General features: G+C 41.7%; 2 protein-coding genes across 3 annotated transcripts; both read left to right on the plus strand.

Moving 5' to 3' along the window:
- The first annotated feature begins 1,485 nt into the window (after nt 1-1,485).
- Nucleotides 1,486-10,543, plus strand: lztr1 (leucine-zipper-like transcription regulator 1). Of its 2 annotated transcripts, XM_040019545.1 has the most exons (20): nt 1,486-1,798; nt 1,903-2,099; nt 2,184-2,246; nt 2,329-2,385; nt 2,829-2,908; nt 3,000-3,108; nt 3,864-3,947; nt 4,031-4,088; nt 4,188-4,327; nt 4,414-4,615; nt 5,072-5,182; nt 5,278-5,370; nt 5,843-5,938; nt 6,938-7,121; nt 7,218-7,387; nt 7,919-8,202; nt 8,458-8,607; nt 9,018-9,123; nt 9,237-9,317; nt 9,754-10,543. In XM_040019545.1, the coding sequence occupies exons 2-20, from the start codon at nt 1,948-1,950 to the stop codon at nt 9,868-9,870; spliced, it is 2,337 nt and encodes a 778-aa protein (XP_039875479.1). In that variant the 5' UTR covers nt 1,486-1,798; nt 1,903-1,947; the 3' UTR covers nt 9,871-10,543. The 2 variants fall into 2 exon arrangements, with proteins under 2 accessions (XP_039875479.1, XP_039875477.1); XM_040019543.1 differs by having other exon boundaries at nt 1,486-2,099.
- Nucleotides 10,544-12,163: 1,620 nt separating this feature from the next.
- Nucleotides 12,164-12,820, plus strand: cldn26 (claudin 26). Its single transcript, XM_040019278.1, has one exon. It carries the CDS (start codon nt 12,164-12,166, stop codon nt 12,818-12,820), a length of 657 nt encoding a protein of 218 aa, XP_039875212.1.
- Nucleotides 12,821-14,691: the final 1,871 nt, after the last annotated feature.

The raw sequence follows: 14,691 nt of genomic DNA on the forward strand, positions 1-14,691 counted from the left end.
TATCTCCACCCACCACCACTTCCCCTGCCAGTGGCGGACTCCCTCAGGTGTCGGTGCGTTGGTGGTTCTTTGTGTCTGGGGGTGGGCGTCTGGGTACACACCGGCTCACTCCTTGGCGGCCGCTTATCGGGGCCTGGAGCCTGGGGCTCGCTCGGGCCACTCCGGAGGTGGGGTGGCCCCGGCCTCTCGGCCTGGGGCTCGGTCACTCAGGCACAGCTGGCTGCCGGCGGAGCTCACGGGCGCGTCACTGCAACTCCCCCTGGCTTCTGCTCCGCGGCTGCTGAGTGAGCCCTCATCTGGGACTCTCCTCAGCTCTTACTGGGACAGTGGCGCGGCTGCCCCTCTGTTGGTCTTCCTTGGTCTCTTGTGTTCTGGGGGCCTCTGGATGTCTGGAGTCTTGATCTCCTCCATACCTGCTTCATGCCCTGGAGGACGGGGCTGTGGCTCCCCACACTCCCTAGCAGATCGTTACATGGAGAAACCTTTGGAATGCAAGCATGCTGATCCACACAGGTATGCACACAGGTGTACACACGGGTATTCACAGACGCGGACTACAGCTTTCTTGGCTGCTGCCTCAAAGCACATTGTGCGCTGTCTATCTTGCGTGCTGCACAATATCGTTTATTATTTAGTAACTATTGATATCTATGACTAGCTATTTATGTGATGGCTTTGTTTTTATTATATTTGCTCTTTGTTGTGCGTCTCCTCTGTTTGTTTGGTTTTCCATACATACCAGGAGTGTGTGTTTTTTTTTTTGGTTTTTTTTTTTGGTTTTTTTTTTTTCTCTCTTTCCCCCCTTTTCACCAGTCTCTTCACATTTGTTTCTTATTTCTTAACTCTTTCTCTCATTTCATTCCTGTCTATTTATTAAAAAAAAAAAAAAAAAAATTGACAAAAAAAAAGAAATGAACTGACATTCCACATATTCACTGTGCCATTCATTGATAAAAAAAAAAAAACCTTCAAAAAAAACTTCATGGAATTGAGATTTCTCTGCTCGGTGTGTCCAACCCAACAGACAAGGAAAAATCAAACACAGAGGGGATTTTGTCTGACTCCTGCTTGTCAGTTTGGTGAGCCACTGGGGCACCTGACTCAAACAGGCCATCCTCCACAAAACCCTCATTTATAAAGTTATCTAACCCCTGTTTCAGTGCAGATAGCTAACAACAGAGAACCACTTACTGCTTCAGAGATAAAGAGTGAAAGTGGACACTATATCCTTGTTTTTAACATAAAACTCATTGCAGCAATGAGTGACTGCTGCTTTTTTAGTTTCCTTATTTTCTTTCTTTGCTTAACGTGCTTTAAAATCTTTAATTTCAAAGACTCTTTAACACATTCCAGCTTTGAAGACGGTGCTAAATCTATGACAGGTTTTTAGAGTAGGACTCCAAAGTGTAAATTAACGTTAATACCTATAGTGTTTCATACTACTCAAGATTACAGGACTGAAAGCACTTTGACTCCGCCTTTTTAATATTACAGGAAGTGAAGTACCCGCAGCATACAGGGTTGTGGGGGGGCGTGGATTTACCACTGCTTTTGATTTCTTGGTGTTGTTTTTTTGTCTGTGTAATATCATGACATCGTAGGTATCGAACCGGTTGGCCAGATGTTTTAACGCAACGTTAGTGTTGTTCTTTAACTTGTCGTTTTCTTCTTCATGTTGCTAGTTTTGGGGCGTAGCACTAGCTAGAGGCTAGCTAGCTAGCCAGGTTTAGCTGAGCTTTTTTGTAGCTAACAGTTCTCTGAAGGACAACAGCCTTAATCTTTAACAAAGAAGACTTGGGTAAGAGTAGTACCAATGTCACTCCAGATTTACATGTAGTGACAGAAGTATTAGCACTTATGCTGGGGCATTAACAGCGTCGTTAACCGTTCACGTCCCTGCAGATGAGTGGCCCTGACATCTGATTGAGCCGGGGAGTTAGCAAAAACATGTCCTGTAAGTCAACTAAAGTGGCTCCGAGTGTTGATTTCGACCACAGCTGCTCTGACAGCGTGGAATATTTGACACTTAATTTCGGCCCATTTGAGACTGTTCATCGCTGGAGAAGACTCCCTCCGTGCGATGAGTTTGTTGGTGCAAGGTAAGGTGTGGACAGATGAGCAGCAGCATCTTCACTCAAACTGAATACCTGTGGTCTTACTGAACTTCATGCGGCTTCACGCAGGCGCAGCAAGCACACTGTGGTGGCTTACAGAGATGCAATATATGTGTTCGGGGGAGATAATGGGTAAGGGCTACAAGACTTCTGCAGACATTTTTCAGATATATGTGTTATTATATGTATGTGAGAATTCTGTGTCACCCAACAGCAAAAACATGCTGAATGATCTGCTTCGCTTTGATGTGAAGGACTGTTCCTGGTGTCGGTAAGGCTATAGCCTCACAGCCGCAGTTGATTTGATTTTACTTCGTTGCAATACATATCACAATCCACGGAATAACCCAGATTAACACATATTTATGACTGATTACTGAATGTAGTGTAAAGCGCTTTGGGGTCCATAGGGGCTAAGTAAAGCGCTATACAAATACAGGCCATTTACCATTTTACCATTTACATTTTAAGACCATCATAGTGTGCATGCAGTGAGTATCAGAACAAGGAGCACTAAAAAGTAATCATAAAGATCAGCTTATTTCAACAGTGGACACTTTTTGAAAGTATTACAATACAAGACACCAAATCAGCCAGAGTATATATAAACACTATATATATATATATATATATATATATATATACACACACACACACACACACAATCTTAACCGTATAATAAAATAAAAGTTGACACATGTCTATAATTCACAGAGCTTTCACCACTGGAACGCCACCTGCCCCCAGATACCACCACTCAGCTGTGGTCTATGGCAGCAGCATGTTTGTATTTGGTAAATCCTTCATTATCTATAAAAATCCTTTATTTTATCCATTTTAAACTCTGGTGGAATTTCTGTAATGTTCAACTTTGATATTTTCTAGGGGGCTACACTGGAGACATTTACTCAAATTCAAACTTGAAAAATAAAAATGACCTTTTTGAGTACAAGTTTGCTACAGGACAGTGGACTGAATGGAAAGTGGAGGGAAGGTAATGTATTAACTTGTTTCTTTTTAATAATGACCAAACATTGTTATTGTGTGCCATGATATTATTGTATCTTGCCTCCGTGGTTCCCACCCTTAATACTTTAGGGTCAGGGGTGTCGAACTCCTGGCCTCAAGGGCCGGTGTCCCTGCAGGTTTTAGATCTCACCCTGGGTCAACACATCTGAATCAAATGATTAGTTCATTACCAGGCCTCTGGAGAACTTCAAGACATGTTGAGGAGGTCATTTAGCCATTTAAATCAGCTGTGTTGGATCAAGGACACATCTAAAACTTCCAGGACACCGACCCTCGAGGCCTGGGGTTCAACACCCGTGCTTTAGGTTGTCTGGAGGATAAAATATGTTGGAAAAACTGTGGGCTGGTTTCGCATGTGCCTTTATGTTTACTGGCTAAACTAAAACTTTGGAGGACCTCACACTGTGCACAGTTGCCTTCTACTATGTCCTAGCATGACAGCCCCCCCAACTCCAAAATCCTCTATTCTTCGCAAAATTGCTGATAAAAGTTAAGCCCACCTCCTTCAAAAATTAATTTAAGGTTCAAATTAATCCCATAGTATCTCTAATCCTCAGTCTTGCAGTCTTCTTAGTTTAATCCAGGACAAGCAAAATCTACAACTGTTTTAAGTCTTTGCAAGGCCCTTTGAGGTACAGAGGCAAATAAAAATTTAGTCTGGGACTATACTTAAGTGTTGTCTGTGAAACTAGTCCTAAAAATCCTGCATCTCTGTTCCAGCTTGCCAGTGGCCAGATCTGCACATGGGGCCACAGTCTACAGTGATAAACTCTGGATATTTGCCGGTTATGATGGAAATGCCAGGTATGTATGAATTTTTTATTTCATTTTCTGCAGATGTATTTGTTTTTGTGCATAACCTTGGTGACTATTTCGCCCACGTATAGGTTGAACGACATGTGGACCATCAGTCTGCAGGACCGAGAGCACGCGTGCTGGGAAGAGGCATGTTTCATTCATTTTCACAACAAAAGAGAACAACATTTAAAGTTAAAGACTCAGAAACTCTTGGTCATTGTTCACGTCTGTCTTTGTGTCCATCAGATCGATCAGAGTGGTGAAATTCCCCCGTCTTGCTGCAACTTCCCTGTCGCCGTATGCAGGGACAAGATGTTTGTGTTTTCTGGACAGAGTGGAGCCAAAATTACTAACAACCTCTTTCAGTTTGAGTTCCAAGGCCACATGTAAGCAGCACCCTTTTTTATATCATTCAGCTACTTATACTATATTTACCAGCATTACCCGACACTCATAACTCCCATGTTCTCAGGTGGACACGTATACCAACCGAACATTTGCTGCGGGGCTCTCCTCCACCTCCGCAGAGGCGCTATGGACACACTATGGTTGCCTTTGACCGGCACCTGTATGTATTTGGAGGTGCTGCTGACAACACCCTGCCCAATGAGCTGCACTGCTATGATGTTGACTCTCAGACCTGGGAGGTGATCCAACCCAGCCATGACAGTGAGGTATGAAAAAATTTGGAAAATGTTCATTGTGTTTGTGATATCATTCATTTGTTGACACAAAGAACTATGTTAGTAGATATGGAGGTGGATGAATGATATCACAAATATTATTTATTAGGACAGTAAATTATTGAACGAGAGCACTTTGTTCCTGTACGCTCCATTCCTATCTATTGTACCATTTCTTTATGTAATGCAAACACAATATGTTTGGAAAGGCTGTTGAGTGATGAGCCATTTTGAGTTTACTTACTTCTTTTCTTTACATTCTTTTCGTTGCTGTAGACAGTCTGCATTTTGTTACTGAAATTTGTGCAAGACAATTTATATTATTGTAAATCATAGTGGTATGGTGTTCCTTTTGTGTCACCCCAGATAGGAATATAAAACACATGTAGGTGAATTTTACAGATATGTAATTAAACTCTATCTTTTTTTGTTTTTGTTTTTTCTCAGATGCCCAGTGGGAGGCTCTTCCATGCTGCTGCTGTGATTCTGGATGCCATGTACATCTTTGGCGGGACTGTGGACAACAATGTCCGCAGTGGGGAGATGTACAGATTCCAGGTTGGTGTCAAATCACCTCATTGCTGAGATATACTACCATAGTTAAAAAGTCTGTCCTGCCTTAAGATTGATTGCTAAAACTTTCACTTTTGTAGTTTTCATGCTACCCAAAGTGTACCCTCCATGAGGATTATGGCAAACTGTGGGAGAACCGTCAGTTCTGTGATGTGGAGTTTATTCTGGGCGAGGTGAGTTTTCATTGCTGTAAAACTGGAAGCCAAGCCTCTAAACTGCTGATTAAAGTTTCAAGGTGGGGTGCCGGTTTAACTACATGGGTTGAGTAGGTTACCAGTATGCTCTGAGGTTGTTGCATGGGCCTAGGTTCAAATCTGTCCCAGACACCTTTGCTGCATGGCTTCCCCCTGCCCTCTTCCCCAGCTTTCTCAACTGTCTTCTTGTAATTAAAATGGTAAATGGCCTGTATTTGTATAGCGCTTTACTAGTCCCTAATGACCCCAAAGCGCTTTACACATCCAGTCATCCACCCATTCACACACACATTCACACACTGGTGATGGCAAGCTACATAAAGGCTCACAAACCCAAAGGCAATTCTTGAAATTCATGGTGACTCGCACATGATCTGCCAAACTTGTTTTTTTTTTTGTTGTTGTTGTTTTTTTCCACTTGTCTGACTTGACATTGTTGTCTTGTTTGCAGAGTGAAGAGAGAGTCTTGGGGCATATCGCCATAGTGACTGCAAGATGTCAGTGGTTGCGGAAGAAAATCCTGCAGGCTCGAGATAGGCAGCGACAGGTTAGGACAATGCACCAAGTGCATCTCCTCTGACACATACAAGACTGTCAATGATCTCAGAAGATATTTATAAATATGAAAAAACAGGCTGATTATGTAACTCTGTAACCTATCCCACATCTTGGAAATCAGAAACACGGTGAAATGGTGACACAACTTCAAGCACCTGTGTTCACAATTCAAATATTAAATGGCAGAAAGGTTTAGAATTGAATCCACATCCTCCAACCTGCACTCTTCAAGCTGTGCGGCATCATGAAATGAAACACCTTTTTAAAAAAAAATTTTTTTAAAACAATGAACACCGCAGGAGGGGAAACAATTAGTCGTGATCACATCGTGATTGGTTGGTTTCCATCTCCACTGAAATAGGTTAGAGTGGCGATATTGTCATAAAGAAAGAGTAATGATTTGGTAATTATCTGTAATAAAAGGCTAGTGTTTGGTATTTGTCCAACAATAGTGTTGAAGGGGAAAATCAAGGAGTTATTGCTCGTATTTTTTCAGACACTCATATTTATAGAAAATTAACTCAGTTCAGACTTAATGCGCAAAGTGAAGCTGCAAATGTAATCATTTTAGTTCATTTTCAGCTCATCCGCCATGGCGAGGCATCTGTCGTCAGTCCACAGTTCACAAGAATATCTAGTCCTACAGTATTCGTCAGAACTGAATCAAATTTAAAGGTTGACCTAATTGGGTCTTCACCCAAATTGTGCGCGAAGTCAAGGTCCCCATTTTAGTAACCCGTGAAATGTAATGGACTGGATGATGAGCTACATTCTCTAAATTTCAGTTTTATGAAAAGTCAGTGAGGCTTTCACTACAGAAAAGGTGCGGCAGCATAAATATTGCACATTTAATGCTTTAATGAACATATTTATCTAAGCTTGTAGGTCTGAGGCATCAAGATATATAATATAAGCATTTGTAAGAGTAATGGGTCACTGGTGTATTCACTGAGCCAGAATGATAATTGCATACTTTACTGCCTTACAGAAGACAAAACAGGAGAGCAGTGAGGATGAAGGAGCAGCTGGAGGCCCAAAAGATATGCCAGCAGGCAACAGGCCATCGGGCACACAGCCGCTGCTGGAGGTATCCATCAGAGAAGCGGAGGCTCAGCCTTTTGAAGTCTTAATGCAGTTTCTCTACACAGACAAGATCCAGTACCCTCGCAGAGGTACCACTCTGCTCATGCTTCTCACATTTGGTTGTTACCAGTCTTGCTGCAAAAGAGAGGGAAAATGTTTATTCTTGTGTGTATCTGTCTACACAGGTCATGTGCAGGATGTTCTCCTGATTATGGATGTGTACAAACTGGCCCTTAGCTTTAAGCTTTCCCGGCTGGAGCAGCTCTGTGTGCAGTACATTGAAGCATCAGTCGACCTGCAGAATGTTCTCAGTGTCTGTGAAAATGCCAACAAACTGCAGCTCGACCAGCTCAAGGTACGACGAGATTAAATGTTAACAGCTGAAAAGCGTCTTATACTGACCTCTAGTGGTTAAAGTTTCTTAATTTCACTGATTTTCAAACTGTTGGGCTGGAACATGGACGACCATGGTAAAAAGATGGAGTGAGGCCAAGTTAAATGAATATGACTTTAGTCTGGAAAATAAACAAACAAGAGTTTACGGATGCTGTCCTGCTAACATTTTGTTCATTAAAACTCAAAAAAAGTTGTTTCTGATTGTTTAAAACTTATATATCTTCCAAATTGAGTTGATTGGTTCAGCTCCCCGTCACTACCAGATCTACTGCCCATTTGCGCATGTGCGAAGGTAACTCTACTTGGACAAACTGCCCGAAATGCATTGACAGAAACACTTCAGGGATTTTGAGTCATTCTGCGCTCCAGATGTGTTAAAAAAAATTTTTCCGCGTTAGTCGTGATGATGGCTTGATCTGCATTAACGCTTTAATTTTGACAGTACTAGCTATTATGACACTAATACCAACATCTTCTTTTCTTTCTTCAGGAACATTGCCTTAATTTTGTGGTTAAGGAGTCACACTTTAACCAGGTTATCATGACGAAAGAGTTCGAGCATCTCTCCACTCCCCTGATAGTGGAGATTGTGCGACGAAAGCAGCAGCCTCCTCCTAGGGTGTACTCTGACCAGCCTGTGGACATCGGGACCTCCCTGGTGCAGGACATGAAGGCCTACCTGGAGGGAAGCGGCTTTGAGTTTTGTGACATTATTCTGCTGTTAGATGGTCACCCACGGCCTGCACACAAAGCCATACTAGCAGCTCGGTCCAGGTAGATCAGCGTAGATTTTATGGATGGGTTGTTTTGTTTTTGTTTTGTATTTTTGGTACCTTACTTAAGCTGAATTTGATTTAATGTGGATTTTATGCTCCTGTGCCGATAGTTGACTCTAGGTCTACTACTACTAGATCTACTCTAGAGTAGATTTGATTGCTTTCTGTAATGACTTGATGTTGTATCACAGTTGGTCATGGTCCATTTCAGCTTAATGGTGTGACTTATCCTTTTGATACTGTTACTCCTCAGTTACTTTGAGGCAATGTTCCGCTCCTTCATGCCCGTCGACGGTCAAGTAAATATATCCATTGGTGAGATGGTCCCGAGTAAGCAGGCCTTTGAGTCGATGCTGCGTTATATCTACTATGGTGACGTGAACATGCCTCCAGAGGATTCCCTGTATCCTTTTCAATTGTAGAGTTGTTTTTTTTGGGGGCTCGTCACAAAAGAACTCAATATTTAACATAAAAAAAAAGGTGTGAACTTTTTATCTGTAAGTTAGAAAATGGTGATGTTTAAGTTAACAATTAGTGTTCGTTAATGTTTATAAATGGTTTATAAGTAGATAAGTTCAGGGACACAATGAAATAATTCATAAATGTGTCAATGCCAGAAACAAAATAGGGCCTAAAATGTTTCTGTTATGGAGTTGTTAAATTTGCAGTTTCATATAGTGAGCTTCTAAATCACACTGAAGCTTTTTTGAAAATTAAGCCACATGGGTTGTCAAAGCACCCGGCCTTACTTTTTGGTTAACGTGAGTTTCATTGCGGTAAACTTGGTTTACATCCTTGACCCTGGATTAACAGCTATCTGTTTGCTGCACCATATTACTATGGGTTTTCTAACAACAGGCTGCAGGCTTACTGCAAGCAGAATCTCGAGATGAACGTCACTGTGGAGAATGTCTTGCAGGTATTGTGCTTTCGCCCAGGGGGAGCAGTGACCTAATTGGACAATGCAGTCCCTCACTTTTGTACAAAATAAATCATTTCTTCACTCACTTCTCTCTCGCTATCCTCCCTCAGATTCTTGAGGCAGCTGATAAGACCCAGGCTCTGGACATGAAGAAGCACTGTCTCCACATTATTGTCCACCAGTTCATCAAGGTGGGTGGGCTTGTATCCGAAGCCCTGGGGGTTTGCTGCCCACTCACTGCAGCTGAGCTAACCCTCTAGTCCCCTCTTCTTTGCGGGAGACTGACACCTTTGGCCTCTTAGTGGATCACCCTCCATCTTCTGCGTGAAGAGGAGACTGTTTACAGGCTGGCCGGCTGTACAAGCACCTCATCACATTGCGATGAGGTGTCGCTCTGATTATTGTTTGTTATCCAAAGGAACAAAGAAGCACTCAGTTTTCACTTTACTTCACTGGAGTGTTAGCTCTGCTGTATTTCTGTTAAGCTTTTATCTTCTTTTTATCTTTTATCTTCATTTTGTTGTGCATGAGCAATCAAGTGCTGCTTATTCCCCATTTTTGACTCATTGTCTTATCTTAATTTGCTGTTCTTTTTTTCATTTTTTTTGTTCTCCTCCCCTCCCAAAGGTATCCAAGCTCCCCAACCTGAGGTCTCTCAGCCAGCTGCTGTTGTTGGACATCATTGAGTCGCTAGCCACACACATATCAGACAAACAGTGTGCCGAGATGTGCTCCGATATTTAAGACGGCTCTTTTCTACTCTTGCAGAAGCCATACATCCCTGCTCCACCTAATCATTCCTTGCATGTGTCATACCCCATTCAACTGATGCCTTTTATCCACACTGTATCGAGTTGCTGTTGTTGTTGTTGTTGTTGTTGTTTGTCCCTCTGCATCTCAGCGAGGAATGAAATCAGTGAAGGAACCAGATTGTACCTAGAATTGTTAAATGGTGTAAAATTATCTTTTCATGTATAACTCTGCTTTTATTTATTTTGTACAGACAGACCTTTTTTGCAAAGAGATTATTCTGCTCACTGTTGCTTTGGCATTTTTTTTTGATAAATACACAGGTTACTGTAACATTTCATAATTGTGACAATAGAAATGGATTCAATTTCATCAGATGTATCATCTCAATAAACCATCACATCTATTAAAGTCAAATGGGTTATTTATCTAAATCTCTATTCATTTAAGTTTGTATTATTTACATATGTCTTTTGTGGTAAAGAATCCAAATCATATGAAAATAATTATAATATATCTCTGTGTTAAGTAATGTTGCTGGCACATGTCTTTGTGATAATTCTTACCATTAACAAAATCTATGTATCCTACAATACTGAACTTAGTATTTAGTGATATTATTCTGTTATCATGCACTTGAAGCCTTAATAAATCTCTTACAGAATGAGTCATGTGTTCTGTGCCTGTGCTCTGATTCACCAGTATACCAACGTGATTGAAGTTTGTGCACAACCATTTTGTCAGTTAGTCAATAAACACAAAGGAATGTGTCAAAAAACTGAAGTTTTTCTGAAACCACAGAATTGATTGATTTAACCTCTCTTTAGAAGCTATTGTCACGTTGTGTTATCACGAATCTTCTGGGCTCTAGATTCGTGATAACACTACACAAAAAGAATAAAGTCATCTGTTAGAGTCTCTAACAGATGACTTTATTCTTGAGCCCAAACCTAATTTTTAAACTGCTTTTAAATCCTACAGCCATCTGTGCAAAGAGCCGATAACTCCATTATGTCAGCTTTGCCTAAAACTACAGCATTGGCCATCCTCACTGGCTTTATGCAGGGACCATACTAGACTGGATCAGCCGGCAGGTTGTTTTGCTGTTTTTAGTGTTTGGGGTTAAAGTGGGGCAGCAGTCCTCATCCAGTCCAGCAGTATAATTTTTAATTTTAAACAGCTGATGTTTAAAGTGAAATATTCAAAGACACTTTTGTTGGCCTTACTGGTGCTAATCTAAAGTTCAGACTACTGTTGCAAACTAAAGCCAGTGCAACTTAAACACAGTGTGAAAAAGCTGAAGGTCAGACCTTGACCTTTCATTAAATTAGCATGTCCGTCAGGGGTCTCAGTTTCCACAGATCCATGCATGATAAGTTCAGACAACACTCCCTGGTTTGAGCGGATGAATTCCTTTTGAATCTGCAAGGTTTTGCACTGCAGCGATTTTGGTTTACTCACGTGATCTAAATTAAATTAAGTGGTTTAATTTTAATTATTCATTTGAGATGTGTTATAGGTTCTTATGTATGTACTGAGGTCACCCTTAATAATCCCAGTATGAGATCAATAAAACTAAAAGAAAAGTATTTTCTGAACGTTTACAGTAAATTTTGTTCATGGGACTAAGACAAAATGTTTGTCCTAAATGCAGAGGCATTATATTGGTTTTCTACAAGCTGGCAGTTGTACTGCAGGATCTGTAACAACCCACAGAGGAATTCCCAAAGTGCTGGACTCTTTTGGACTTTTGTATTGCTGCAGTGAGCACAAAGTGCTATTCATAGTAGAGATACTTGAGAAATTTTGCAAATCAAAATAAATATCTTAAACAAATAATATATAATCAAAAAAGAAAGACCATACCTCACCTAAATTTGCTGAAACGTTTAAAGTTGTACTGAAGTTCACAGTCACGTGAAACAGTAACTTTTATGTCTTTCTTTTTTATGCGCCCCTCATGCACAGGTTGCTCGTTTCATTCAAGTTGACTTGTGCAAACACACGGCCCAGAATCCCTCTGCTCATATCTGGTTTCATTTAAATACAGAGTTCGTTGTTCGCTGGGATGACATTGAACACTGAAACCAAACAGTATGGCCGTTGTTATGTGGTACGAGATTATCTCCTACTTATCAGGTGCATTTTCTTAAAGAAGTAAGAAGTGGGCCGTCCAGGTCTGTCCAGCAGGTGGGACGAGCTACAGAGCCACTTGGATGGCTTACCTAACTTTACTTAGATTTGGACACAGAATCACAGCACAGACTTCACTGCACAAAGGCAGAAGATGGTTTTTCTAACAGCTAAAATGATGCAAAGGACCGCGCTCTTTGTGACGGTTGGAGGCTTGGTGACATCTCTGATCACCACCTTCCTTCCACATTGGAAAACAATGAACTCTGATCTCAATGAAGTGGAGAACTGGTTCTCTGGGCTGTGGCACACCTGCCTCTACACCGAGGAAGTGGGAATTCAGTGTAAGGCCTACGATTCCATCATGGGACTGCCGATGGATCTACAGATCTCCAGGGTGCTCATGTCAGTGTCTATTGGTACTGGTGCTTCAGCTGTACTGGCTGCTTTCCCGGGTCTGGAGGGGGTTGAGATGTGTATGGAGCCGCCTGGTGTGAAGAGAAGGCTCCTCATCTTTAGTGGGGTGCTGTCCTGGGTGTCTGGGCTCGCTACTCTGGCTCCTGTGTCTGTTGTGGCCTATACAACTGTGGTGGACTTCTGGGACGAGGGTTTTCCTGATGTGATGCCACGATGGGAGTATGGGGAGGCGATGTTCTCCGGATGGTTCGGAGGACTGGCACTGGTCATCGGAGGGACTTTGTTCTTTGTAGCTGTGTGCATGGGCGACTACGACCGGCAGACATCGAGTGTACCAAACAGCCCACAGGTGAAGCAAAAGACACAGCACTACCTAAAGACGGAGGTTTTATAACTTGCATATTCCCATATGTGTAATATCTGCGTGTTCATGTATGTTATATGAAAGCATGACAGCCTGTGAAAGCTTACAGTAGTTCTACCGAGAAGCACAGAAGTGTTTTTGGGGCCCTTTTGTTTTTTTTACTGGATTTCAAACTGGAAATAAAACTTTTTTTTCTGTGATCTCTGTTTAGAAGAAAAAAATCTGAAGCAACTGTGTGCGACACATTTTATTAAAACAATGCGAGACAGTAGATGACTGCTGTAGTTTTTATTCTTGTTAAAGCATTGGAGGACAATTTATTTAGTAGAACATACACAACATTGGAACCTCACTTGATGGTATAGTAGCTAGTCAAAATAACTTTTTGGTTGAATTACTCGTGCATTAGTTATAATGTTGAGTGATGTGTGCAATAAGCGCACAAAAGTATGTCATAAAGTTTCAAAACACCAGAAAGGAACCTACTATCACCATAATATCGATTTATTAGCTGAACTGAAAGATGAAGAAACTTAAAGAAACCTAAAATCAGCACACTAAAGGGCGCTCCATGATGAACAATAAATAAACAGCACTCGGGTCTGTAATGAAAATGTCCCACATTAGTTGTGAGCAGAGTCTGAGTGCTCACTGCCGTGCAGGAGTGAATAAATGAGCAGGGGTTGCATTCTTGAGCTGCAGCTCCTCTGTGTTGAATTTCATTTCATGGGGAGGGGGCTTGGTGCCATCAGCTCCTTTTAGAGCTTAATGTACTCTGTTGCTCACTGTTTTTGTCAGAACTGATGTAAACTGTTTTGTTTTATTTCACCAAAAAAGGGCACTGATGTTTCTTTGGCTGGGCGATGTACGTTATTAGCATTTACTTACTGATTGGTTAAAATCTAATTAACAGGTTAAATCTACCCCTGATAACTGCTGGCATTAATATTTTGGCAGAGCATTTGTTTTATAAGCCATGAATGATTCATTCACTTCTCCCTGCTCTCTTGATCTGGCTTTTTAGATACTGCAGCTCTCTGTGACCCCTGGCAATTCAATTAAACTGAGTGATGTGTCAGTGATGTCAGATGGCCTTCCCTGCACACTGGGCGAATCTGATAGTTCATCTTGTCGTGCATATCCACACGCCCCACCCTGGCTTTCACTCAAATATGCTTTTTCCATCAAACAAGAGCAGTGCGTGTGCACCTGTCAGCTGTCAAACATCAAATTAGTCCATGTGGAGAGTGGAAATGATCTAATTTGATCTCTATTCTTTTATAATATGTTTTGTTTTGTTTTGTGTTTTTTAAAGTGAAAGCATTAGCATTCTGAAAACACCATAAAGGTTTTGGTCCTGCATGCTGATCATCACCCGTGTCACTGCTGTCATCATCATTTCCATAGAAATGAATGTGTGGTTATCAGGTGAATGACCTTGACCCGTCTCTCCCACAGTGGGAGCATAAGGAATGGAAATGACTCAAGAGCTCATTTCTATAAGACTTAGTAGGCTATACCTTTGTAATCCTGCTCCATGCTACCCCCTCACTGAACCCAGGATTTACTGCAACAACTGCACTTTTAGGCTTTCTTCCTCTGCTGCACACACTGATAGAAGTGTAGCATTCACACACGCGCGCGCGCGCGCACACACACACACACACACACACACACACAGTAAGTGCACCTTCGGTGTTTATTTTATGTTCCCTGGTGGTCAGTGTAACTACAATAAATCCAAACACTGGTAAGTTTTAACAGCAGATGATGCTCATGGAAGCAGCATTTACAGGGAGCAGCCAGTGTAATAGGTGGGCAGTCATTGGGGCAGTGCTTTGGGGAGGGTAGTTAAGTCTTTGATCAGGTTTAGCTGGCAAGTCAGGTCTTTGACATTTGAA

The sequence above is a fragment of the Simochromis diagramma genome, unplaced genomic scaffold (genome assembly GCF_900408965.1).
Source record: "Simochromis diagramma unplaced genomic scaffold, fSimDia1.1 OVJJ01000822.1, whole genome shotgun sequence".
NCBI lineage: Eukaryota > Metazoa > Chordata > Actinopteri > Cichliformes > Cichlidae > Simochromis > Simochromis diagramma.